General features: G+C 52.7%; 1 protein-coding gene and 1 long non-coding RNA gene across 18 annotated transcripts in view; both read left to right on the forward strand.

Annotated features, from left to right (window-relative positions):
- The first annotated feature begins 2,020 nt into the window (after positions 1–2,020).
- On the forward strand, positions 2,021–11,356 carry LOC140597735 (uncharacterized). The gene is made up of 4 exons (XR_011999622.1): positions 2,021–2,146; positions 6,090–6,248; positions 10,388–10,481; positions 11,257–11,356. It is a non-coding gene; the product is annotated as an uncharacterized lncRNA (long non-coding RNA).
- Positions 11,357–11,799: 443 nt separating this feature from the next.
- The window catches only part of HDAC5 (histone deacetylase 5), a 37,094-nt gene continuing 21,989 nt past the window's right edge, over positions 11,800–26,904 (forward strand). For 2 of the 17 annotated variants that reach the window (XM_072747075.1, XM_072747069.1), the window contains exons 1-3: positions 12,661–12,900; positions 17,801–18,011; positions 25,103–25,177. Coding sequence is in view for 7 of the 17 variants with exons in the window: in XM_072747058.1 (XP_072603159.1) it covers positions 25,027–25,177 (151 nt within the window). In the remaining 10 variants the exon portion in view is untranslated. Of the gene's footprint in view, positions 12,472–12,642; positions 12,901–17,800; positions 18,012–22,440; positions 22,564–24,728; positions 25,178–26,904 lie in introns of those variants that run through there. The other 15 variants (XM_072747070.1, XM_072747062.1, XM_072747063.1 and 12 more) reach the window with 14 other exon arrangements.

A 26,904-nucleotide genomic window follows, 5' to 3' on the forward strand; every position in this document is an offset into this window, starting at 1 on the left:
GTCCCCTATAAGAGAGACCTGGGTGGCTCAGCGGTTGAGTTGAGCATCTGCCTTTGGCTCAGGGCGTGATCCTGGAGTCCCACATAGGACTCCCTGTATGGAGCCTACTTCTCCCTCTGCCTGTGTCTCTGCCTCTCTCTGTGTGTGTCTCTCATGAATAAATAAATAAAATCTTAAAAAAAAATTCCCCTATAATTATGTGCCAAAGATGGTGTGCATATGCATATATGCCTTGTTCTGAGGGAGAATCCATGTGTTTTATCACATTTTCATGGGTCAGTAATCTGTTGCCTTGATCTTTCTCAGCAACAGGATATACCCCAACTCCCCCATCCCTGTCTATCCCTCACCTTGCCCAGATGCCTTCCACTGTGCATCAGGCCTTACCAACTCCTGCCTGGGCTATGGTGGTAGCTTCCTGCATGATCTCTCTAGTCTAAGATCTCCTCCCTTCTGTCCATTCTTTCTAACATGCAAATGGGATACTATTTCCCACCAAAGAAAATGTTCAATTCCCCCAGTTGCTGGGGAATGACATATAAAATCCCCAGGGCCTGCAGTGTCTGACATTTGCCTACCTGCCCTAGCTCATCTCTCAACCACTCTCCCAATCAATGCCAATCCCTCTCCCTCCCACTCCTCTTTCATGCCCCAGCTCACAGGCTGCCTTCTCTAAGAAGCCTTCCTTACTGCTCCAGGAGACCCAGCTTAGCTTCTCTTGGTTCTCTGCATTTTTGGACTACTTCCATTATACCTTATGTCTCTTGTGCATCCTATATTATCTTTAGGTTTTCCTCACACCTCCCTCCTGGACATCGAACTCCTTCAGGGCAACAAGTGTGGCATTTCCTTTGTGAACCAGCATTGGCACAGGGTTTGACACATGGAAGACACTCAGCAAGTGTTTGTTGAATGACTTAATGCCATTTCTCAGGAAGGAATGTAAATTAATTTGGGCAACTCCATGCTTACTTCCAAAAATCCCTGCAGTTGCTGGATGAGAAGATTTACTGTCTTAGGTACAAAGGAGGGTACACATTGAGTATCTGTGTGTGTGTGTGCATATATGCACATGCATGCCTGTGCATGTATGTTTGGAGACAGCATGCTGTATTGGCTATGAAGTTAGACAAATCTTGGTTTATATTTGATCCTGTTGCTAACTGGCTGCATGACCTTGAATAATTTACTTTACCTCTCTGAAACTTAACTGTCTCATCCATTGAATGGAATAATACATCTTCCTTGCAAGGTTGCTGTGAGATTAAATGAATCAATGCATTGAAATGGCTAACTCCATGCCTGGCATGTTGGCCGGGGCTCAGCAATGTGGGTTCCCTTCCCCCCTACTTGAGTTTGGGAACATGTGCTGAGATTTGTTATGAGAACCACATGGTTTGAGTTTGTATCTATTTCAGCATATTTGCAAATGCATTTTGCCCTAATTTGTATTTTTATTGTATGAGCCGTTGCATGTGAATCAGTGTGATGATGTGTGTTTATGTGTTTATATTTACATTTGCCTTGGTATGGACAGTGGCATACGCTGCAAATGTGTATACACACTGAGAGTCTTGCACGGCCTTGTTATTGGGTGGGTGTTGTGTGACTGAGTGTGTGGAGTTAAATGTCTGTTGTGAGCTGCATAGAGGGTAGTGCTGAGTGTCTGGGGGAAGGCTGATCTATTTGTGCAGCTTTGTGTGTGAAGGTTGTGTAGACCAGCGCTACTGATAGACCATTCTGTGTTGATGGAAGTATTTTCTATCTGCTCTGTCCAACAGAGTAGCCACTAGTCACACATGGCTACTGATCACTTGCAATGTAGCTAGTCAGATTGAGGAACTGAAGTTTTAATTGTATTTAATTTTAATTAATTTAAATGTAAATACCCACGGGTAAACAAGACCGAAACTCAGGCTTGTTCTCCACAGACTAAGCGGTCTGCATCGCCCCCTTCCCACCCCGGAAACCCGATTATGGGGTCCTGACCCCAGCAGGTAAGTGGACACGTTGGAGCCCCGCCCGCGCGCGTGTGTGCGCGTGTGCGCGCGTGTGTGCGACAGTATGAGTCGTTCAGAGGGGGCTGCTGCAGCCTCCCCCCGCCCTCCAAGTCCCCAGGAGAGCAGTGAATCAGCCTGACAATGAGGTGAGTCATTCATGAACTGCTCGGCCGACCCAGCAGGCGGGAAGCAAACGTCAGCCAGCCTCCCAGCCCTACCCCCTACAACCCCCCAGTGGGATCGCTAAACCCCACGCACTGCAGATGTTGAAGAAACTGACGCGGCGAATCAAGGCACCAAAGCTCATCTCCGCAGCCCCTCCTTCTGGTTTGCAATCCATTCATTCCCCCCTCCCCCCCAGCCCCTTTCTCCCCATCGGGCTGCGTGAGTCATCTCAAGATCTACGCCCCCAATCCAACACCCACCTGCCCTAGCCTCTCTCCTAGTTGGTCTTCCTCCAGGGCTGGGAAAGTGGGGGGGACGGGGGAGACTGGGCAGAGAGGCTGGACCCCTGGTGAGGTGCCAGGGTCTGCCTTTGGAAGCCAGGCTGACCCACTCAAGGCTGTGGGGTTGGCTAGGGCTCAGGGCAGGCTGCAGCTGGCTGGATCTTGGAGAGCTGTCATCCAGCTTGTTTGGAGGAGCATCAAGAGGAGCAGGGGGTGGCAGGGAAAGAGGTCCTGAAGGTGCTGCCTAGAGCACCTGTGGCTGGTGGTCAGGAGGGGACCAGGAGGGGACAAGAGTATTCCTCTGGTTTCCAGGGAAGTCCCAGATAATGTCTCCCCAGAACCAGGCAATCTTCGAAGCCTAGTGGCTTCTCTCCTTGGCACTCATCCCACCTGTTCCCCTCCACCACCTATACACCATGCCTCCCATCAGTCAGCATTCTTTTCTTGGACTGAGCCTTACCTGAGGCTTCTGACTTGGACAACTGGTCCCATGGTTGTGTCCCTTACTGGGCCAGAAAATATTATTGAAAGCTTTACAAACATATAGACCCTTGACAAAACAATTCCACTTCTAAGAATTTATCTTAAGAAAAATAATTGATGTGTACAAAGATACAGCTATAAGAACATGCATCACAGCATTATTTAAAATGATGAAAAGGGGCACCTGGGTGGCTCAGTCCATTAAGCGTCTGCCTTGGGCTGAGGTTGTGATCCCAGGGTCCTGGGATTGAGCCCCGAGCCAGGCGCTCTGTTCTGAGGGGAGCCTGCTTCTCCTTCTGCTGCTCCCCCTGCTTGTGTTCTCTCTCTTTCTGTCAAATAAATAAATAAATAAATAAATAAATAAATAAATAAATAAAATCTTTAAAAAATGATGAAAAATTGGACACAACTTAAATGTCCATCAAAAGGGGATTGAATAAAGAAAGTGGTAAAACAACACAGAATATTATGTAACCACTGAAAATGATGTGGAAGAAGATTTGATGGCATGGGAACAATTTCATGATGTATTACAGAAAAAATTAGATTGTAAGATATTGTGTACAGTGTGATACCACTTTTCTTGAAAAAATATGAGCATGGAGAGATTAGAAAAGTATCCAGTTATAACAATGTTCTCCATGAGACTGTGGACTTAGGAGTAATTTTATTTTCTTCTTTGTCTTTCCCCCCAGAATTTCTTCATTAAGAGTGTATGACTTTTTACAGCAGAAGAAACAATTATTTATTAAAGGTTTTAAAAAAAGCAATGTGTGGGGGCAGTAATGGGAATTAACTATAAGTGGGCATTTATTGGGGTGATGAAAATATTTGAAAACTGGATTTTTTAAAAAGATTTTATTTATCTATTATTTATTTATTTATTAAAAGAGACATAGACAGAGGGAGAGGCAGATTTCCTGCAGGGACCCCGATGTGGGACTCAATCCCAGGACCCCAGGATCACAACCTGAGCCAAAGGCAGATGCTCAACCAGTGAGTCACCCAGGTGCTCCTGAAGACGGGATTTTGTGATGGTTGTACAACTTGGTAAATTCACTAAAAAACATTGACTTGTACACTTAAAATGGGCAAATTTTATGTTATGTAAATTATACTTAAAATTGTTTAAAAACTCTCTTAATAAAAGCCATTTGCCGGGCTGTCTACCATTAAGGCCAGTCTTCCAAGGAGCGGTCTGGGGTATGGATGCCAGATAAAATACAGGACACCCACTTAAATTTGAATTTCAGATAAGGAATAATCTTTTAATATAAGTATAAAAATAAATAAATTTTTTAAAGTCATGAACTCTTAATATAAGTCTACAAAAGTATTCCTTGGTTATCTGAAATTCAGATTTCACTGGGCATACTTTTTATATGCTAAATCTGGCTACCCCAGCCTGGAGTCCCTGGTCCTGCAGGATTCTTGGAGCAGAGAAGGGGGGGGGGGGGTTGGACATCTGGGCTTGGATCTCCACCCATCCCCAAGGCAATTGTACAAAGCCTGGGAGAGTAGGATGGGGAACTCAAAGAGCTGGAAAGAGCAAGGTGAGAGCAGGTGGGGACAGGAGTCATTTCAGGTGTGGAAGGTGAGTACCTTGCTCTAGGAGTGGGAGTGGCCAGTAGCACCTCAACCACCCCAGAACTCTGGAGTGGTAATACAGAAGCTGGAGGGGAGGGATATACCCTCTGCTGACCCCCAAGCTAGCGTTTCACCCAAGTGCCCATGTCATGCCCCAGCTATTCAGTGAGGAGGATGTTGTCCATTTTTAGGGATAAGAAAATTGATTTGAAGAGTTTAAGTAAATATTTAAGTTCGAGGCTAGTAAATGGCAGAGCTTCGGTCCTGATTGGGTCTTTACCCTTTCATTGACAGTAGAATCCAGTGGTTAAACCAAGCAGGCTCTGAGCCCTGCTCACCTGGGCTATGCTGCACCTAGAGTAATCTTTGTTTTTAAACAAATTCATAGCTTGTCATAGGAGCCCTGATGCTGGCTCTCCCCAGGTGCTGATGTTGCTAAATATAGTGACGGGGCCTGCTCCTGATGTCTGGGCCAGGAAGGTATCTTAATTACTGGGTTTGTGGGTTTTGGTAGGTTTAAGTCACTCAAATCTCATCTTAAAAGTGAGATAATAGTAATAATGCCCATCTCGTGGACTAGAGGATGAAATGAAATGGTACTGGTGAAGTCTGTTGTCTGCTGCTGTCTACTGACTAGGACTGATGTGCCAAAGACCCTGCTGCTTAAAAGTGTTGGAAAATGCCTTCTAGACACATGAATCAAGGACTTCCTCTGGAGGTCCTGGTCCTCAAGGAGTTCCCTGGAGAAAGAGGACATAGCTGTCTCTGCCTATTTGTTGAAGACTCCCACAAAGCTGGGGAGACCTCACCTGGTGTTATATCCAGAGAGCCTGGATTGTGCCCTGGCCCTGCCACTTACTGATTACTTAATGTCCCAGGGCTTCTCCTTACATAGAAGATGAAGTGCATAATATCTACCTTGAAGAGTTATTTTAGAGTTGTATTCGAGAACAATGATATACAAGACAAGGCCTTTCAAAAGGACATCGCTCCATAAATGTACAAAGAAAGGGGGGCAAAATGTATGTCACCTGAAGAACTACTTGCTGGAGGGGGGGCAATTAGGCCAGTTTTTGAGTGGCTACAGTCCATGTCCTTCCATGTTGCAGGTAAGTCCACTATGTCTTGTTCTCTATTGTTTCATGACTTCAGGGCCAAGAGGGCCTTCCTGAATTAGAGGATTCAATCCTCTAATCATAGAGGGGAAACTGAAGCTCAGAGAGGGCAAATGATTTGCCTGAGCTTCTATAGGCCCAGGCTCCCTCCTTCTCCACTGCCTCATCTTGCTTTGGGGGGGCTCTGTTTTTTTCCAAAGGATCATAAATTCTTTTTTTTTTTTAAAGATTTTATTTATTTATTCACGAGAGACACAGAGAGAGAGAGGCAGAGACATAGGCAGAAGGAGGCTCCATGCAGGGAGCCTGATGTGGGCCTCAATCCTGGGACTCCAGGATCATGCCCTTAGCCGAAGGCAGTTGCTCAACCACTGAGCCACCCAGGCATCCCCAAAGGATCATAAATTCTGAGTGGGCAGGCACACTTACATCTTGCATCCTCTGTTCCCTCCCTGCAGGCATGCTCTGCCCAGAGAAGACACTGGAGGAACCTGCAGACATGTGGGACGTGACCAGCCACAGCTGTCACTTGTGCTCTTGTGTTCATGTGGCCTTGACTCTTGAGCAGGCAGGGAGGAACCCTGTACAGTCCAGGAAATCCTGGGCCTCATTTCCAGGTCCTAGCAGGGACGCAGGGGAGAGGATAAGCTTCCTTTTCAGTCATCCCCCTAGACCTCCTGCTCTTCTTTCTGCTAGCGCAGTAAGAAGGTTCTATATGAAACACTCCAGGCTCCTGGGGGAGATTTAGGCTAAGAAGCATTGTCCTCTGTCCTAGGCCTTCTGGTCACCTGCTGCCCTTTAGCAGATACCTTGCTGCTGTGAGATGCTCTTGGTGGTTGTGGGACCTGGGAACTACAGATCAGAAAACTGGCAGCTTTTCTCTGCGCTTTCTCTGTAAATATGTATTTGTGTGTATGTGCGTATGTATCTTTTTAAATGCGCTATGACAAATGATGGTAGCTGTACCTAGAACAGTCTGTTTTTAAATTAATTCATAGCTTATTCTATGAGCCATGATTCTGGTTTTCCCAAGGATTGATCATTGCTGAGTGTAGAGACAGGGATGTGTTCCCAATCTCTGATCCTGGAAGGCAGGAACTGGGAAGCCTAGGAAGGGACAGAGGTGTTGGAGGGCAGGTAATACTCAAGTGGATGACTGAGGCCTTCGCCTCCAGCCAGGCCTTCTTGGTTTTGGTTTTGGTTTTTTGAGCTACAACTGTAGAATTGTTGGCTTGCAGAGCTAGAAAAAAAAACCTCAGAAGTTATCCATCCAGGGGTGCCTGGGTGGCGCAGTTGGTTGGGTGTCTGATTCTTGGTTTCGGCTTAGGTCATGATCTCGGGGTCATGGGATTAAGCCCTGTGTCGGGCTCTGCAAAGAGTCTGCTTGGGATTCCCTCGCTCCCCCTCCTTCTGCACCTCCTACTCAAGCTCTCTCTCTTTAATAAAATCAATAAATCTAAAAAAAAAAAAGTTATCCATCCAAACATACCATTTTACAGATGAGGATACCAGTAGAAGAATGGTAGCTTGCTAAATACCTGTCTGTCACTCTTCCCCCAAACATCTCAGTCAAGATGATTCTTGTTGGATGCTGACCTGAGACCAGCTCCCTTTAGCCCTAAGCCCAAAGAGGACTCTAGAGAGAAGGGAGGAAGGGAAGCAAGGAGGAACCCCTTTTCCACCCTTCCTTCACAACTTTACCTTGTTGGACCACCCAGAAGTGTCTCTAGCTAGAAGGAAGAAAATCCAGTCCAACCTTCTAATCCTACAGGTAAAGAAACAGAGGCCCAGAGAGAGGAAAGGACTTATTCAGGGTCACACAGGGCAACCTGAGCCCAACTCAGGCATCCTGGGGGCAGTTTTCATTATACTCTGAGTATCTCAGCCCTCAGTGATGGCCTTTGCTTTGTGCCTCTGGGCATAGGAATTGTTTGCCCTGAAATAAACCCTCTTCTGGCTCTTGGAACATATTGTAAACAGCCCAAGGGCAGGACTGGACCTTAAAGCATCTCAAGGAATGAAGGTCCAGCCCAAACTTTGAAGTCCAGCACTATGCTGGATGTGGTCACATCTGCCATCACATCTAATTTGGAATTCACAGAATGTCAGAACTGAAAGAGACCTCAGAGAACAGAAGTCCAAGCCTTGTTTCTCAGATAAGGACACCAAGGTCCAGAGGGAAAATGACTCAATGACTCATCCAACAACATAGCAGGATAAAGCTGATCCTAGAACCCAGGTTGTCCCACTTCCTATCCTGTTTATTTTTGTTCCTCCTCCTCCTCCTCCTCCTCCTCCTCCTCCTCCTCCTCCTCCTCCTCCTTCTTCTTTTCTTCTTCTTCTTCTTCTTCTTCTTCTTCTTCTTCTTCTTCTTCTTCTTCTTCTTCTTCTTCTTCTCCTCTTTTATTTGCAGTCTCCACAGTACCTTGTGTTGTGTTGACCTCATAACATTTCAACATGCTCAGTAAGTTCTTGCTGGATAAAACAGAAACAAGATACCATGTGTACAAATCACCCTTGGTAATTGATAAAAGACTTAAAGAATGCATATTTCCTTTGATAAATATGTAGTAAATGCTTATTGCTTGGGCTTATCAGCTCAGTTTTTCCTTCTTCCATAGTCTTTTCTGCCTGAGGCTATATTTAGGCATAACTGGACTATTTTCACCCCCAGGCACTCTTTGGAGGCCAGCAGGACCACGTAAGGGTTGCTCCACCAGAGGTTGGAACTATAGGCTCCACCACTCTGGCCAGAGCCTCTGGAATCCTGTCCATGGATCTGAGGATTTCTGCTGTATAAGAAATTCTGGGTCAGAGTGTGTAAGAGAGGGCACATTTGAACTGGGTGCGTTGTCTGTTCGGCAGGCAGTGCTAATTTTATTTTTTTAATTTTTAATTTTTTAAAAGGCTTTATTTTTAAGCAATCCCTACACCCAGGGTGGGGCTTGAACTCACAACCCCGAGATCACAAGTCACATGCTTTACCCACTGAGCCAGCCAGACATCCCCAGGCAATACTAACTTTAGTGGGCCTAGGCCTGAGCGAGCTAGAGGGGGTGTGGCAGCGACAGGTGCCATCAGTTCAGCAGTGTCCACTGAGCACAGAGGAAGCTCCTTCTCTCTCTTGTGCCAGGTACTGGCCATATAGCGCTTGCAACTCCCAGAGCCCCTAGCAATGTTGCTCAGCGTCCTTAGTCTTCTCCCCTGATACATTCTTCTTAAAGTCCAGTAGTGCTGACAACTTATCAAGCTGTTCAATGCCAGCTCTCCTCCAAAATTAATTTCCTTCCATCAAGAGGCCAAATTCACTATTGGATCCTGGGGCAGAAGTTACCTAATCAGCTACTAGCTTCTATCTGCAGGTTTACTCTACATTGGGAAACTGAGGCAGTGTTTAACAAGACAGCCCCATGACCCTTGTTTCCATGGTGAATGGTCCTAGCAAGGGCCTATAACTCAAAACAAAAGACAATTTTACTCTGTGAGGAACTCTGAGTTCCTTAAAGGCAATTCATTTCTGTATCCCCAATACCTACCACAGGTACTTGAAAACATATGTAGAGGGAGTGAATGATTGTTTAACCCCCACTTACCTGAGAAAGGGAAATCTGAAGGCTCATCAGGCCCCATATGGTGAATTCTTTTTTTTTTTTTTTAAGATTTTATTTATTTATTCATGAGAGACACAGGAGGAGAGGCAGAGACATAGGCAGAGGGGGAAGAAGCAGGCTCTATGCAATAAGCTCGATGTGTGACTCGATCCCCAGAATTCAGAATCACACCCTGAGCCAAAGGCAGATGCCCAACCACTGAACCACCCAAGTGTCCCCCCACATGGTGAATTCTTATAACTTCTGGGGCATTTGGCCCCTGGGGGACTGAGGTAATAATCTCAGGACCTCTGAAGGACAGGGCTAGAGGACTGGGAGCCCAGCCCCTTCAGGCCCTGTCCCTTGTGTTTGGGAGACAGAGAGACCTGAGTTTGAATCCCAGTGAGTTTGGGCAAGTTATTTAGCTTCTCTGAGCCTCAGTCTCCTCATCTGTGGAATGGGAAGTGCCTAGCCAAGGTTCTCCATGACAGTGATTGGCATCTATCATCCCATTGTGGGGGATTCTTTCCCCAGGTTCTGCGATCTTGAGAGAAGAAATTCCAGAGTCTGTAGGATCTTGTCTGAGTACCTGCTACGTGCAAGGTGATGTGCTAGGTGCTGGAAAGGCAAAAGGAAATGTGATCTTATCTCTTTTCTCAAGTGGCTCATATGCTGTTTGGGGAGGCAAAACATAAGCACCGAGAAAGCAAAATCCCAACCCAACTGCCCTAGGTACAACATAAGGCTGACCAAGAGTAAAAGCAAATGGGTGGTGCCATCATTATGGGGTGAAGGCAAGAGGATCTCTGTTTTAAAGTGACTTGGGATGACTCTGTGGGGGTGGTCTTTCTGCTTAGAGTCCATTGTTTAGTCAGAAAGTACTCACTTTGAGTTAATCTTTAAAAAAAACAAAAAGATTTTATTTATTTATTTGAGAGAGAGACCGAGACAGAGAATGAGCAGGGGGGAGGAGGAAGAGGGAGAAGCAGGCTCCTTGTGGAGCAGGAAGCCCAATGCAGAGCTCCTTCCCAGGACCCTGGGATCACAACCCGAGCCAAAGGGAGACACCCAACCCACTGAGCCAGCCAGGCACCCCGACTTAATCTTTTAATACTCATTCATTTCACTCAACAAATAGTCATGAAGTCTTTCTATTATTGTTCCAGGCACTGTGCTGGGAGGAGATGTGTGGTTTCTGCACTCAAGAAGTTCGCAGTTCAGAGGAATACACAGACACTGAACCCATAATGCCATAAATAGGTGCATATTTATAAGTTATTATCAGGGTCAGTTAAAATATATATAACAAGGGGAATTAATTTAGCTAAAGAACCAAGGAAGGCCGCTTTCAGGAAGTGATATTTAATTGAGTTCTATGGATGAGTAAGAGTTAGCCAGGTAAAGGGAAGAAGGGGAGGGGAGCATTCTAGAATAACAACAACAACAACAAAACCAGCCTGTGCAAAGGCCCTTAGGAGCAAGGGACACACAGTTCAAGGACATAAGAGAAAGCCAGCTAAAGGAAGAGAGGTGAGGTGGGCAGGGACCAGATCACACAGAAGCTTCTACATTGTTTGTTTCCTTTTTTCCAAGTATGAAGGAAGGATGGGCTGCAGCAAAATTCCCTGGGGTATTTATTAAAAATGAATATTTGTGGGCCCCATCTCTGCTGAAAAAGGTAATTTGTGAGTACCCTAAAGTTGGGAAACCACTTTTCTGGTCCAGATACAGATCTCGGTGACAAAATTGGAAAGGTTTTAAGCCCTCCGCCTATTAGATTTGTGTTCCAAAAGGGTCACTCTGGCTTTGGAAGGATGCTGGGATGGAAGCAGGAGTGGACCTGTCACTACGGCAGCTAGTGTCTCAAGCAAGGGATGATTTGGTTTAGACCATGTGGTAGGGATAGGGATTGACCAGAGTGGACTGATTCATGAGATACTTTGTAAAAAGGACCTTTATCATTCATTACGGAAACATTTATTTATGTCATTTACTTTTTCTGATTAAGTAATACATGATTGTTGCAAAATTTCAGATATGCAGAAAAAGATGAAGAGAGCAAAAGGTAAGTATTTTGGTATACATCTTTTTAGGCTTTTTAATATACATATGTATTCAGACATATGGATCTAGTTTGTAGTTGTTTATAATAATGGAACAATTCTGTAATACCTGATTCTCGATTTTCAAGAAAACGAACCATGAGCATCTTTCAGGTCAAAATAGATATATATAATTTTTAATGTCTGGATGGTATTCTGCTAAGTGAATGTACACTCGTTTATTTGCCAATTCCCTACTGATGACTATTTAGGTTGTTTCTAACTTTTCACATCAATATAAACAATCTCTTTCCGTCTACACTTATTTTTGAACACAATGCTTATTTCCTTAGAATAAATTTTTGTTAGTGAAACGACTGGGTCTTTGACAAACTGTCTAGGTTCAATCACATAGCTTCATATTGGGTCCTAAGGGGAGTTGTAGAGGAGGATGGCATCAAAGTCAGGAACCGGAAGTCTTCCTTTGGAAGGCCTTGAACTGTTACAGCCATGCTCTCTGGCCTATCCCAGTCTTTTCTTTCCCTGGCAAGGATGCAACGTGTGCGGTCGCTTCTGGTGGGTTCGGGACCTCGTCCCAGTCATCCGCCCCCAGCCTAGCCCCCTAGATGGGGCCTCCGCGGCCCTCCCAGGCCCTAGAGGTCCATCCCCAGTTGCCCTCCCCCACCGCAGGAGGACGTGTTAGGGAGAAGCTTAAGCAGGCAACGATTGCACCATCCACGGTTTGAATAGGAAGTCGAGGAAGCGCAGGGAGGAAAGTGGAGCGTCCCAAAGGCCGGGGCGCAGCAGCCAGACCGGGTCCCCCGGGACGCTCCTTCCACCGCCACTGGCCGGGCCCTGATCCCTCGCCTGCCACCCCCTCCCCAGCCCAACCCTTTGCTGGGTGCCGGCCCTTTAAGAAGCTGTCACGGTGGCGCCGCTGGCCCCGCCCGGCGGGGAGGGCCGAGAGGGAGGGGAGGAGTTGGTGGTGGCTGAAGCTGGAGGGGAGGGGGGGGTCTGGGTCTATTTTTAGCTCTGGGTCGGGTCACGTGACGGGAGTGACGTCTCCGAATGTTGTTGTTGGTGGCGGCGGCGAGCGGAGCCGGAGGAGCCGCCGCAAAGATGGAGGAGCCGTCGAGGAGGCGCTGCCGCTGCTGCCGCCGCCGCTGCTGCCGCCGCCGCCCGCGAAGCCGGAGCTCGAGCCGCAGGGGGTGAGCGCGCCGCACCACCCCAGACCCCCTCTCCCCCGGGGCCCCGCGACGCCAGGCGGCGCCCCCCTCCTCCTGCCGTCGCTGCCCGCGGGCTCCCCGCGCGCGCCGCGCTCCGCGCCCCCCTTCCTTCCTCCCGGCGCCCGGTGCCAGCCGGCGCCCCCCGGGAGCCGCGCCAGCCGGGGAGCCGGGCCTCGGGGTGATGGCGCGCGCCCCTCCACGCCCCTCCCGTGCAGGGGCGCGTTCCCTGCAGGTGAGGGAGGGGCCCGCCTGCCCGCGACCCGCACCCGCAAACGGCCCGGGGACCGGCGGAGGCTGCCCGCTCTGCCCCTTCCCTGGCGGCGCTTGTTGCGTTGCAGAGCGATTCGAGCCCTGCACCCGGATTCTATGCAGACCCCTCTTCGCTGGACACTCCTTTCTTGGTCCTCTGAGGTGAGGGGCGCTGCCCACCCCACAGCGCTTCCACCCAAACCTAGGAACGCATCCTCGATTTTGTGTCCTTGACTTACGTGCGTGAGGAGGGGGCCTCCGGGCCCACCTTACTTCTCTCCCCCATTTATTCTCACCCCCTCCCCGGTGAGGCGTTACTGCGTTTGTTCCCACCCTCTTCTCTGTCTGACACCCTGGAGCCAGGGAGAGATGAAGGCTCCCCTCCTTCCTGTCTGGGGTGGATGCCCCCCATTTTTAATTCTGGGTCTGTATCTCATAAAGGCAGGGACAGTGCTTGTGCCTTTTAACTTGAGGGAGGCTGCTTCCCTACCCCACCCTCCTCTGGGGCCTGGGGGGTGGGGGGGAGATGAGGAGCTGTCTGAGTGATAAGTAATTAATTGGGGAGGCTGGTTGTTGGGGAGGGGGGAGAAGAGAGGAAAGTGGGGGTGCCCCATTTGGGGGAAGAGGTGACCACCTGATCCCCCCACTGTTGGCCTTCTGAAACTAGGTGTGTCCCCAGAGAGGAAGGGTAGCAGCTGCAGTTACTTTTGAGGGGGTGCTCAAGAGACCCACCACTCTGATGGTGACCACTGTGCTTCTGGGACCTGGGATTAGTTTTGGTGATTGGGGGTGATGATGGCGATGCTTGGGTTTACCTGGGAGGGGAGGATGGTGCCAGGTCGGAGGAACAAAAGGAGGCAGAGGTTGGGAGATCCAGGGGTCTTGGCCAGAGGGGCTCCTGACCCAGACTGCTCTGCAGGACCGGTGCCGGGGACTGGGTCTCGCCCTGGGCCCCTTTAGGTTCAGAGGACGAAGGCAGAGAGGGTCCTCAGTCTGAGTTCCAGGCACCAGGGTCCCTGAGATGAAGGGGGATAAGTTGAGCTGCTGGGCTGGGCTGGGCTGGGCTGTGGATGGTGGGTGAGCCATGTTGGGGGCTGCCTGCTTCTTCATTCCAGTCTCCTTCCCTCTCCCTCCTAAACACAAAGCTTGGGAGATCTTAGTTTGCCCCCTGCCTCTATTGAATCATCTCCTTGCTCTGTCTCCTCTTGCTGTTAAATCTGGTAGGGGTCTTTCCAAGTTAGAGGGGTGGGCCCCCAGTATCCCCACTCTGTCCTGTCTGGGGACCAGGGACCTGAGATACAGACACCGGGTGCAAGTTACTTGAGGGCAAGGATGGAGGCCATGTTAGCTGCGTGCCAGCCTTCCCTTCCTCCCCTGTCTAGCCTCCGGTCTAGCCTCCCCAAGTAGCCGGAGTAGCCCGACTGAGTAATGGGGGTGCAGGGCAGCGGTATCACATGCCCCACCCACTTCAAGTAGCTGGAGAGACAAAGGTTTGCTTTCCCTTCCCTAGGGGTGGCATCCTAGCTGTGTGTTTAGAAATGGGGCCTGGGGATGGGGGGGTGTAGTTTGTGTTTCTGCATAAAGGGGGAGGGGGATCGGCTCTCGGAGCGGGGGGAGTGTGCAGTCAGTGCCGAAGTACCAGCTGCTCTTTAATAATGAATTCTTCCTACTCACATCCCTTTGAGGAGGGATGTCTGGAACACAGCATCGGGCTCAGCCAGCCTGCTAGAGGACGCGCTCCTGTGGGGGGGGGGGAGAGACTGCTGGGGGGGGCGGTTCTTGGCATTTTTGGAGCACTGTCGCTTGCTCATGAATGAAAACCTGATGCGGCCCATGAGGGGGCCTATTGTAGTCGACTTGGGCTAATTAAACTTTCTCTGCCTTTCTTCTCCCCTACCCCACCTCACCCCAGGCACCCCCCCCCAAGTCCTTTTTTGAATGGGGACCCTGTCTGGTAGTGCTGGGGAGGGGGTATGGGTCTGCCTGAGGTTTTAGGGCAGACAGACCCCGGTCTTCTGCCCTCTGCCTCCACCTCCTCCCTCCCTCCCCTCTCATCCCCCCCCCCCTTTTTTTTTCTAGAAATAGCAGCCTCCTCCATCTGGCTTGTGCAGATGCCTGGAGCTGCGTCTGAGCAGACAAACAGAAATGGGCCGATTGCAAAAATGAATTTGTCAGCCTGGTGCCTTTTTTCCTTTCCTGTTCTCTCCCCCTCCCCTTAGTTTGGGGCCTGGACATCCCAAGTCGGCTACCCCTTCTGGCTCTGGTAACCCCAGGCTTCTGGCGCCCCAGCCTGGGGGAGGCACAAGGTGGTAGAAGCTCTTGGGGGTCGGGGAACTGTGATCTGCCATGGTCACAGTCGGGAGGGGGCAAGATGAGAAGTCTTTTGAGCCTTGGGATGGGACGCATGGGTTTGCAGCTTTCTGATGAGATCTTTGCAACAGATCTCAGATTCCAGGCAATGTCAGGTTCACAGGGTTTGGTTCAGACCTCTTGCCTGACCATCTGGGACCTGGGGAGGGTACCCCAGACCACAGTGCTCAGGACTGGGGAGAAGGCTACCTGGTGGTACTGGAGTCCAGGTTCCTGAGAGGCCCTCAAAGGGACACCTGACTCCCCAGGAATTCCAAGGGAATTTTTTGAGGGACAGATAAGCTGCAGGGTAGTACTGTGAACTTGTGGCTTTGGGGGCATCACGTTGCTCCATGTCTCCGTCCTTGTCGGCCTTTCTCCCACTCTATGCCAGAGTTTTATTTCTCATGAATGGGCTGGGTGGGGGTTGCCTTATCTCCCCTGGTCTGGCCATGAGCTTGGGGGGAGAGGGACACCTGGTCTCCCTCATTCCGTGCCCTGCCATCCCGGAGATTGGACACTGCTCTTGGCCCCTGACTGCCCACTGAGACCCTCCTATCGCTATAGGCAACAGTGGAATTTTTGCAACAGAGGATGGAGCAAATAACCAGCTTTTAACCATCCCCCTGTCCTTTTTCCCCTTCTTACCTCACCCCAGAAAATAATCCATGTCAGTCCTGATCAGACAATGAACTCTGCTTTGTTTCCCAGGGAGGCCCCTGTTCACTCAGGAGGCTAGATAGAGGTGTTGGCAGACACCCTCTGCAGGTGGACAGGGGCCCCTGGGGTCTTGCTGCACCCGGCAAGCTGGGGAGGAGTGTGGCCTAATTGAGTCCTGAGCCGAATGGAGTTCTAGGAGCCCCTCCCTTCCTCTTCTCTCCAGTGAGTGAAGATGATGGGGGCTCCAAGTTGATCTTCATGTTTTTTGTACCATTGAAGCTCTGCCCCTTCTGAGTGCCCTGCTGTGGAGCCACCTTTCACTAAGGAGATGGGCTGGGCCACTCTGGCTGCTGGGAATCGTGGGAATTTCTGAACCTGTGTTCCCCAGCCCACGGGAAAGGGTGTGAGCAGGATTGGGCGCCAGCCCTGGGGTGGGCACGGGCTGAGCTGCCTGCCCACGCGGGCCCTGCCAGGGCACCAGCTGCCCCACCTGCCACATTCCTGAGCTTGGCCTGAGCTCTGCGCAGCTTCTTTTGTCCTTGCCCCACACCTGTGCCTGCCAGGAGCAGTTCAGCCCCTTGACTCTGCCTCCTTCTAATTCCCCATCTGAGTGCACCTTCCTCCAGCTACAGAGTCCAGACCTGTGGGTGAAAGCAGGGGGCAGCAGGCCTAGGAAGACTCAGGGTCTTGTGTGTGTGTGTGTGTATGTGTATGTATATGTGTGTTTGTATATTCGTGTTCCTGTGTCCCTGCTATGCCTGAATCCCTGGCTACTGGCTCCAAATGGACAACACTCCTGGGAATCCTTGATGAGAATGCAAGGCTTACTGAGAATTAATCCTGCCAGGAGGTGGGGCTGTCCATGGGGTAGAGCTGACTGCCCTTTCCTGGCTGAGGGAGCAGGGTTAGGGCTTACACATCTAGCTTCTTTCAGCCTCCTGGCTCACTCCTGCTCCCTTGCTTTCACTGGGTATTGGAGGGCCTGCCTTCATTTGGAAGAGAATGAATGAGGTCATGTCTGGGGTGGATCATGGGCCGTGTAGGGATGGGCCCAGGTGGGTGCCTGCGTAGTGTCTGAGGCTTGAAGACTAACCATGGGGCTGGAGGGAGGCAAGGCGCTGAAGGGGTGGGGACAGGTTGGCAAACTTACAGTCCTGGAATACTGGGATGTCCTCCATTATTGTATTGGTCTGGGCAAACCTACTATTGGAATCTTTGGGGCCTTTGTACAAACCGGGAAAAGGTGTCCTTTTATTCTGGGTGGTCTCAGCCTGGATGACCAGTGGCTTGGCAGGCAGAGCACAGGCTGGTTTTCAGACCTCCTTATGTAGGGCACAACTTGTACAATACACATAAAGCCCTGGACTTGGGCCCTGAACCCTCGTCTGGGGAGTGCTAGATGGGGGGGGGTGCATGTCACTGCCTTTCCAAATTCCTGGAAAACAGCATGGGTTATCAGTAGAAGAGAGGCTCTTATCGTCTTTCCTGGACCTACTGTTGAACAGGGGATACTAAGATAGAAGTATGTCACAATTCCAGGGTTGGGTGGCACAGGGCTTAGGGAGTAACATGGTGCAGTAACATGAAGAAAGTAACATGGTGCAGAAGAGTCCCGGCTCAGCCAGCTGGGGCTGGGATACTAGTTTCTCCCTTAACTTTTGCCAAGGATTCCAGCCCTGCATCTCCCCACTACCACAGACAGAGTTCAAATCTCCTGTGCTTTTCTCCTTTCATGTACACCCAGTCCCACGTCAGGCACCCAAGCGAGTCTGTAAGGTCTCCCCTCACCTGGCAGTGGACACTGTCACCTGTAAAGGGAGTTTGGGTGTGGCTAGTGTAGCCATTTCCCTTTCCTTGAGTGCTGGCAGCCTCACCCGTTAGAGAAGCAGCCAGGGTCTGGCCAGTGCTGCTGTTTTCCTCTGTGGCCTCCCCACCCCCCCCACAGGCAAGTGTCCTCCTCTTCCCCAGGTGTCAACTGACCAGCCCTGAGGTCTCCTTCAACTCTCCGGGTTCCTGAGCTGGGGGCCTCTAACCCTGCTCCATCTCTCCCTAGGGATGCCGTTCTGAGTGCCTGACTGCCTCGCCCCGAAGGATGGCCTCTGATGGGCATTAGAGGCACAGCAGCCCCGGGCTCCTGTCCCGTCCGTCTGTCTGTTATCGTCTGTCCCTCTTGACATCACCGCAGCTCCACCCCCTCCCATCCCAGCCCCCAACGCCAGCTTCCTGTGGGCCCAGAGCCGGCATGAACTCTCCCACCGAGTCGGGTAAGAGCTGGGAGGCCAGAGAAAGGGCACCCTGGGGTGGTTTTGGCTAGAGTGGGCTGTATGAGTTTCTAGCCCAGGCCAGCTGACCTTTGGGGGGTCTGAGCCATAAGGGAACAAGGGGTCAGGAACAGAGAAGCATTTCGAAAAAAGGACCAAGGCAAACCTGAAGATTGATGGGCAGAACTGGAGATTGATGCGCTGCCAGGCCAGCCTGGGCCTGGGAGGACACGGGTCCAACTCTGTCTGCACGCCGGCCCTCTCAACTCGGAGGGCCTGCAGTTCCAGTTCTGCCCAGCCCCGTTTGCCAAGACAGCCAGGCCTGAGAGGGAATATGTGTCCCCGAATGTCTCTGGGCCGGCTGGGGATGATGTTGGAAGGTTTCCTGCAATAGCTGAATGCAGCTTCCTTTTTGTGGTGGTTGCTTCTCTTCCTGGTGGAGAGTTTATCTGCCTTCCATGCTCTTTTCGTAGGGGAGGTTTGCAGGGCCTCTAGCCTCAGGCTTTGTTGGGAACATGTGGTAGTGGGATGGGTGCGGTGACATGTTGGTAGAGGAGTCTTGGCTCTCTCCTTTGAGCCTGGGTAGACTCCCCCTTCTCTTTTTGGGCCCTGGATATGGTGGATTCCTAATTTGGGGTCTTTGACTCTGCGATGTCCTATTCCCCTCTGCTCCTAGGAGGCTGCCTAGTGCTGCCAGAAATAGTCTCTGGGTGGGACTCCAGGCAGCTTTATGTATGGGTGGGTCTGGGTGGATGCCCGTGAGGATGTGTCCCAGTGGCTGGAGCCAGACCCTCAGGAGTTTCCCAGGAGGGTCATGGGTCAGTGTGGTCAGAGTAATAACTGCCTTCTGTCCCTGGCTGTCTTCTTCTGTACAGTCTTAGAGGGTCAGAGTCTATCTTGTTTGGCTTTAACCCCCACAGCCCAGCCTAACCCCCACATATTTTTCTGTAGGAGTAGAGGGATATTTTCCTTTCTTTTAGGGTTAGGGGATTTAGGAACTAGAGATGAAAACCCATTTACTGGATGGAATGCAACATCTTTGGAATGGGAGGGATCCTGGCCACCTCCCATCTCGTTGCTTATTATCAGTTTGCTGGACCTGATTGTTTCTCTTGGGGACCCAATGCTAGTGCTCTATGACAGAGGTCCTGACTCAGGTCCTGGGGCTTCTAGTAGACCCAGGGGAGCTGGAAGCTGGTGGGATTATTCGTCTTTGCTCCATTTGCTTTGGTCAACATTGTGCCTGCCCCCCTTTCTCTTTCTGGCACGATAGACTCAGGTCACGGGCTGCAAGCAGAGTAGAGTGCCAGCTGGTGAGGGCCGGACTCTTGAGGTTCACCAGGTCAGTTTTGCCTGGTGAGCCCCCTCCTGCAGGGTTTGTACTTCCCCTTCAGAGCCTCCTGCCTCTGTCCCTGCCTTCATTCAACCTGTAGGGGCTGTGGCAGGAGTGAGGCATGGAGAGAGGTCAACGGGACTCTGGTGGTGGGGTGGGGGGTGACTGTCAAGCTCTGACTTCCTGCTTCCTCCTCTGAGGCTAGGCTGGCCAAGGGAAGGGAGAGAACCACCTGAGGGGGCTTCTCCCCAGTCCCTGGCCACCTCAGCTGGACCCTCCTGCAGCAGGGTCATGTGCCAACCTCTCCTTTCTTCTGAGCTACTATGCTGACTTATCTAGGGGCCATATACAGTCACACCGAGCCTAGGTTGTCAAACTGTTGGCCAAGGGAACAGAAATTGCCCAGAGGCATCTGATGATGGCTTGGGAAGGACATTTCCCAGCTTTGGGCTTTTATTCCCTTACAGTGAAAGGCTCAAATGATCAACCTTGGCCAGAGGAGGTCACGAAGTTGCCTTTCCAGATGCCAATGGTCCAAGTTTGTCTTGTAGCCACTTCAGCCAGGGCTGGTAGGAGTGTGGTGGTAGATGGAGGTGTCCCCCAGTGCAGGAGGCTGGCAGTCTGGGAAGGGCTATGGAGCCAGGAGCCAGGCCCGGAGGGGCCCGTGGGAGTGGGGCTTAGAGGGCTGTCTCACTTCCTGGCTGGCTTTCCAGCTCCCCCCAGCAGGGGGAGATGCTGTCTTCTCACGTTTGGAGAGGAGGGAGAGGAGGAGGGGGCCAAATACTGGGAACTGCGTTTTAGGACCATGGAGAGGCCTCAGAGTTGCTATCATTGCTCGAGGGCACCCCCGGGAGACTCTTCCCATCTAGTTTTCCTGGGGCTCCGGGGCAGCCTCTTCTTGTGGAGGAAGAGCTGCTCTGGGCCAAGGAGATGGGTAGCTTCCGCACAGCTCTCCTTTTTTGAGGGGCCCAGCACCTGCTATTCCCAGAGCTGAGAGTAGCATCTGGGCTGGGGCTGCTGGTGCTTGGAGTCTGGCACAAGCCCAGGGACCATGTGCCTTTGGACTCCATAGGAGTAAAATGAAACTGTAGCTGGGCAAGTGGGTGTTCACTTTGCTGTGGATGCTCTGAAGGGAGCCCCAGGAAGAGCATGCAGCCCTGGAACTGGGGAGAGGAGTGAGAGTGATGAGGAGTAGTCCCCAGCACCTGGGTGCCCTGGCCCCTGAGTACCTCTCACCTTCTCTTGAGTCCCCAAGACTCATTCCTCTTTCCTCAGGGCACAGAACAGTGCTGTCTCCTCGCCCCCTCAATTTCTCCCGGGGTGGGAGCTTTTCCTATCTGGCAAGTCCTTAAGTATCCCCAACACGCCCAACCCTGAGCTCAGCCTGCAGGAAAACAGAAGAAAAATAGAACATGGTCCAGCCCTCCCCTCCTAGCAAATGAGTTAGGAAGAGAGAATGTCCCGGGTGAGGGGCAGCAGGCAGGGCAAACAGTTTACTTCTGGGGCTCACTCCTCCCCAGGGAGTAGGGGCTGATTGACTTGGTCTGGGCTGGGCTGAACGCCAGCATTTGACCTGATTTGCCTCTTTTGCCACCTTGAGAGTACAGGCAGAGGCCACTGGTGGGGCTGCCTGCCTCCCTGAGGAGGCCACTCTCTGGTATCTGGCTTCTCTTTAGGCCAAAGAGGGCTCAAGGAGTGAGGCTTTCTTTATTTTTCTGGGGCTGATCATTTCTGCTCCCCTTAGTGGGGTTGAAGGACTCACAGAACTTGCCCCCTGTCTGGGCTCGGCCTGGCCAGGCTGGAGGAGCTGGCCTGGGACCCAGGACCTAGGCCTGCTCTGATCTCTGCCCTGTCCTCTGTGCTGCTGCCCAGAAGGGAGGGCAAAAGTGAGGCCTGTTGTGGGAGCCAGTGTGGATGGCGACAGGAGGCGGCAGCCAGGTTCCTTATCCCCAGCGTGGGAGGGGAGACAAGCTTCATGACAACACCTGCCTGCCCAGCACCTCCCAGCACACTCCACACTTTCTCTCTTTCTCTTTCCCAGGAAGGAGGGAGGAAAGCAGCTGCCCCCTCTGGGTGACCAGAGAAACTGGGGCACGGGTGTGGGGTGGAGCCAGGAACCTCGGCGTCCTGCCTCCCAGCCTCGGGCTCCTGCTCTGCCTCTGAGCCCCCGGGGAAGGCAGGCAGCCAGCCTGGAGGAGGAGAAAGTGGGTCAGTGTGGGCGTGGGGCGAGGGTCTGGGAAGTGGACTCCTGGTGTCCATTCTACACTTAGATGCCCCCACTGCACCTGTGCTCTCTCTAGACTGGGATCTGCTCCGCCCTCCTCTTCCCTACTTCATCAGTCAAAAGGGATTGAAGGCTTAGATGGGGCAGTCAGAGGCAGGGTCAACCCTGAGGGGATGTGAAAGATGCCAAAGTAGGTGTTCATGTTTTTCTGGGACTTTGGATTCAAACGAGAGGGTTCAGCCAGCACCTAGCATGGAACCTGGCACATGGCAGCTTCCAGGCAGTGCTGATAGACTCCATCATGATGGACCTCTGAGGACAGGAGAAAACTGGAGGGCAGGCAGACCTGATGTTTCTGGGGCCCTGGGGCAGCTGCCCCCCCCCCCCCCCCCCATCCAAGGTGCTCCTGAGGCAGCCCTTGGATTTTTTTTCCTGTGCACTGAGAGGACTTGCTTTCTTCTGTTAGGTCAGGGCCTAAACCCAACCTTTTGTGCCCTGGAAATGGGAGCCTGGAAGAGCCCAAGGAGCCAGCTTTGGGCTCTTTTCCTCCTCCAGGCCTTGAGGGTTCGGAGGCCCGAGGCCAGCCTCTGAGGAAGGGAACAAGGTCGTTCTGGTTGTGACCCAGAGAAGATGGTGCTGGCTCCCAGTGGAATTCATGCGCCCTATACTTGGTGGGTGCTCTGGAAGGTTTGTGGGACAACACATGGGAGAGCTGGATAGGTTGGGATAGAGAAGAGAAATGAACCATGAGTAGAGGAGCCAGAAAGCATGAAGGATTGAGGTTAGACATGAGGAAGACCTTGTTGTATCACTTGAGTCTCAGAGGAAAAGAAGACACTGGTCCCCACCCCAGGCCTTGTCTCTAATTCCCCTAGGGGATTCTGGGAAGTGCATTGAGGATTGTCCGGCTGTCTGACAGTTTGGTTCCCACTTCATGCTGTTATGGGAAGTTCTAACCTCTGGGTGCCCAGTCTGCTGAGTGCTCCTGTCTTCCCTTAGTAAGTTCTCTTTCCTTTGGTTTCTGGCTGCTCCAGGTTCTGGGGGCCCTACTTTTGAGTCATTGTTACTGCTGACTTCCTCTCCTCCAGAACAGGGCTCCCCTACCTTACTCTCCTGTGCCTGAGGCAGGCAGAGAGAGCCAGGACAGGGCTAGCCAGCCCTTCTGGTTGCTCCCAGCGTGGGTGGGCGGAGCCCTGAGTTGGGAGGGGCTGCTGCCCCCGGCTTTTTGGTTTTTGGGTTGCCTTGAGTTTACTGTCCATCACCCGCTTGTGGGGGGGGGGGACCTTGGTGTTTTCTTCCCTTCCTCTTTAGGAAGAGTCTGGTTGGCCAGGATGAGGTTGGAGCAGGAGGTGGTGAATGAGTTTCCCAGGCCCACACTGAGGTGTCTCCCAATTCCAAACCCCTCTGGGGAGCACTGCTCCATCACCATTTTTCTAGAGTCTGCCCTGAGAGAGAAGCTGAAGCTCCAGATCTTTGTTCGGGTCCTTTTCCCATCCCCCACCCCAATGTACATCTTATTGTATAAGATAACTAGTCCAGGGCCTTGGAAAAACCTCTTCTACCACCAACCCTGTGTGCCGCCCCCCCCCCCCCCCCCCCCCCCCGGACAGGAGGCCCCTTTGCTATCCTCCCTGCCTGGTGGAAGCTGGCTAAGATGGGCTGCAGGAGCCATGGCTACTGTGTCCTTGATTGGCCAGGTCCTCCAGGGCTCCTGACAGGAGGGTGAGGTCATCCAGTCCAGGGAGAGGACAGGTGTCCCTGGCTCCATGCCTGGAGTTGGGGGCAAGGAGGGGGCAGGAGGGGGGCTCCAAAATAGCAACTGTGACATCAGGAAGGGGGAGGGGGGACCCAGACCCAGGAATAACCAGGCTATTAAAAGGCTCCAGTGAGGTCAGGGGGCCAAGTGGAATCTCGGTACCAGTGGGAGGCACAACCTGAGAAGGGACTAGCCAGCAGTGGGCAGGGGGGCAGACGTCACCAGTCCTCGTGGTGCACTAGCCCCAGGTCCCACCAGGGCCCCAGGAGCGTGGGCAGCTGTGCCAAGCCTTGTGCTGGTAGAGAAGGGCTGCAGCCTGACAGCTGCTTGAGTCTTCCTAGAGGGGCTCCAGCCTCATGGTTGTTTCTCTCAGGGTCCTGGAGGTCATCTTACCTATCAATGGGAACCCTATGACAGCTTCACGTGTTCCTTTGTGTAGGAGGCAGTGGGCTGTGGTGATTAGCACTCAGACTAGAGCCTCAGACATCCCGGCCTTACCGTTTAAGCAACTGTATGATATAGAGTGACTGCATCTTGCTGCCTCAGTTTCCCCACCTGCACCTATCTCCTGAGGTTATCTTGCAGAGTAAATGAGGTGATGTATGTGCTGTTGCCAGCGTTGCACCTGGTACATTGCCAGGGAGGAGCTGCGTGTGCTCCTAGAGTGGGCAGATGCTCGCTGGTCCCCTTCATGGTTAGGGGCAAGGCCTATCCAGGAAGATTCTTTCCCTGCTCCCTGGAAGGAAGCTGAGCAGCCCCTGGAGGCAACACGGCTAATGGGTAGGAGGGAGGTGCCATTTCGCTGCTGCTCAGGGGTCTCCCTTCTGGTTGAGGGGGTGGGGAGGCACCTTCCAGCTCTGAGGGAGGGCGGAAGTTAAATAAACTCCCATCTGGCTCTTAGAAGGACTCCAGGGAAGATGTGAGGTTAGGCCAGGTGGCCCTGTCTGCCACCCTCTCCAGACCCTTCTGGTTTCTTTACCTGCTCCGATGGCGAGGGGGAACATAGAGATGGAATCTGGCTTTTGGGTCTCTGGCCCCTTGCCTGCCAAGAATAGCACCAGAGCTGCTCCCAGACACATGGGTCCTCTGGCCTGTGCCCTTCCCCAGCCCAGACTCTGGCCACCGGGCTCTGTGGCCTTGGCCCTGAGTTCGGGCCCTCCCCTCTCCCCATCCCCCTGCCTGGCGCTTCCTCCTGGGGTGGAACGCGCCTCCCCCCCCCCATGGGGCCTCCGCCAGGCCCGGGCTCCTGGCAGCCGGCCGGCGGCTCCCTGAGCATGCTCCACCTATTTATAGACAGGGCCCTCCCCCAACTGCTATTTCAGTCTCCTGCCAGCTGCCGGCGGCTCATTCGGGAAGGAGGAGCAGGGAGCCAGGCCCAGAGCTGTCACCCAGGGCTGGGAGGGAACAGAGAGAGCCCGCCTGCCTGCTGAGCTCCCCTTCCTGTCCCCTGAGTGCTCAGCCATACCCCAGCTCCTGGGAGCTGGGGAAAGGCCAGGGGTCCGATGCCACTCTAGAGAAGAGCTGGGCCTGTAGCTCTGGGGCCTCCTGGCTCCTCCTGCTGCCAGGAGTGCCCAGGCCGGATGAGGCACCTCCCTATAGCACGGGTCCCAGTGGCAGTGGCCTCAGGGAGCCCCTGAGCAGTGAGGGCCCCGCCCGACCACCTTTCCTTTGGCCGACTCGCGCCTCCGGCGGCCCCCTCCCTGGCATGCTGCTGGTCCCCAAGGCTCAGGGGCTCGTGGAGATGCTGCAGACCATCTATGAGACAGAATCCTGTTTCTCAGCAGATGGGATGTCAGGCCGGGAACCATCCTTGGAAATCCTGCCTCGGACCCCTCTACACGGCATCCCTGTGGCAGGTAAGTGCCTCGGTGTCCCCGCCTGCCCTCTGCCATTGAGCATCCTTGTCCCTGGGGCTGAGTATCTGGCTCCAGGCATCGCCCAGGTGGGATCCTGCCTAAATCTTTTTGGAGGGTTTTATTGAGATCTGGGTGGTCAAGGGAGACATTCTCACTGAGGTGGGCTTCCCTGCTCTCTGTGGCCCAAGCCTCCTGCCATGCCCTCCAGCTGCACTCTGCTGCATTCTTGAGTCTCTTTGGCCTCCGGCAGGGTCTGCATAAGCTGCTGGGGGCTGTGGATTACTAGAGGATCCTGGCCTAGTTGGCACTGTGGTGGGAGGGGAGGAAGTGGGTCAGTGACCTGCCTTCCAGTGGCCTGCTCCCCAGGTCTGGGCAGGGGAATAAGCCATAGCCAAGTGTCTACAAGAATAAAGGCTACCCCAGCTCCTCTGGCCAGGTTCTTGGAAATAACAGCTTCTGTAAGTCCCCAGTCAGGAGTTCCCGGAGAGTCAGATGTGATGCAGTTGTGGTAGGGTCAGGTGGAGGCTGGCAGCTGGGATGTCAGGGGTCCCGACTCCTTTAGCTCCCCCATCTGTCTTCTCCTTCCCTCAGGCCTTGGTTTCATCCCATCTCGTGATGGTGAAGGAGTGTTACTCTGCTTCTTTTGGGCTTGAGGACCCCCAGTCCTGCCACCTTAGCAGGGACTTTTTTGGCTCTTGGCTGGGGGTGGGGTCCCCCAGAGCTGGGCCACTCCCTCTCTTCCTCCCTCCCAGGAACCTGTTGGCAGCATCAGGCCTTTCTGGCACAGCCTTCCCACCAGGCCGGCACCACAAGATGCTTCTTCTAGGGAGGGGCCTGCTGGACCCATGCCGGCTTGGCCCCTCCTGGCAGTGGCTTTGCACTTGGGTGTGGGCGTCCGTGTGCATATGTATCGGGAGTCTTTCCCTCTGGATACGTGGGTGTGGGTCCCAGGCTTTGAATTGTAAGGTGGGAGCTGTTTGCTTACACAAGTACCTGTGATTTGGCTCTAGAAGCCTTCCAGAGCTAAGGTTGCATCTGGACCAAGATGTATCAGAGGATGAATGTTTGGGGAAGTTTTGGAAGATCCTTAAAATAAGGCCTGCCTTCTGCCTGGGCAGTGATGCCCACATAGTCTCCTAGGGTCAGGGCATACCCCTAGGGGCTAGCCCTGCAGGATGCTCACACAGGTCCCTGGGATGCCAGCTGTGCAGAGGACCTATGCAGTACCACCGGGAGGGAGTATAAACACAGGGGGCTGCTCTGGCCCTGGTCTGGTAGAGCCAGAAGCTCTAACTGAAGACCCTGCTCAATGACCCTGCCCGGAATCCTCTGAGAGTCAAGCCTGTCTCTTGGAGAGCAAAGGACTGACTGCAGAGCATTTCTTGCAGGCAGCTCGACCCTATCAGGCAAATGCCATACCGATCCACCCATCCTGCCTCCTGCACCCCCCCCCCCCCCCGTCCCTAGCCTCTCGGCAGCAGTTGGCAATTGGCCTAAAGTTTTCTCCTCAGCATGGTCTCTTACCTTCTTTCAAGTTAGACCCTAGAATCCTTGCAGGATGGAATCCTGCTACTCCCATACCTTCCCTAAGGCGGCCTGTCTGCATAGACCTCCCTACTCCCAGCCCCTCTCTCCAGATCCCTATGCCCCCACCTGCCACACACACACTGCCTAGCCTTTTGATCGGTGGTGTGGTCCATGCTGGCAGGAGGGAGGCGTGAGTCACC

Source organism: Vulpes vulpes, chromosome 2 (genome assembly GCF_048418805.1).
Source record: "Vulpes vulpes isolate BD-2025 chromosome 2, VulVul3, whole genome shotgun sequence".
NCBI classification, from domain to species: domain Eukaryota; kingdom Metazoa; phylum Chordata; class Mammalia; order Carnivora; family Canidae; genus Vulpes; species Vulpes vulpes.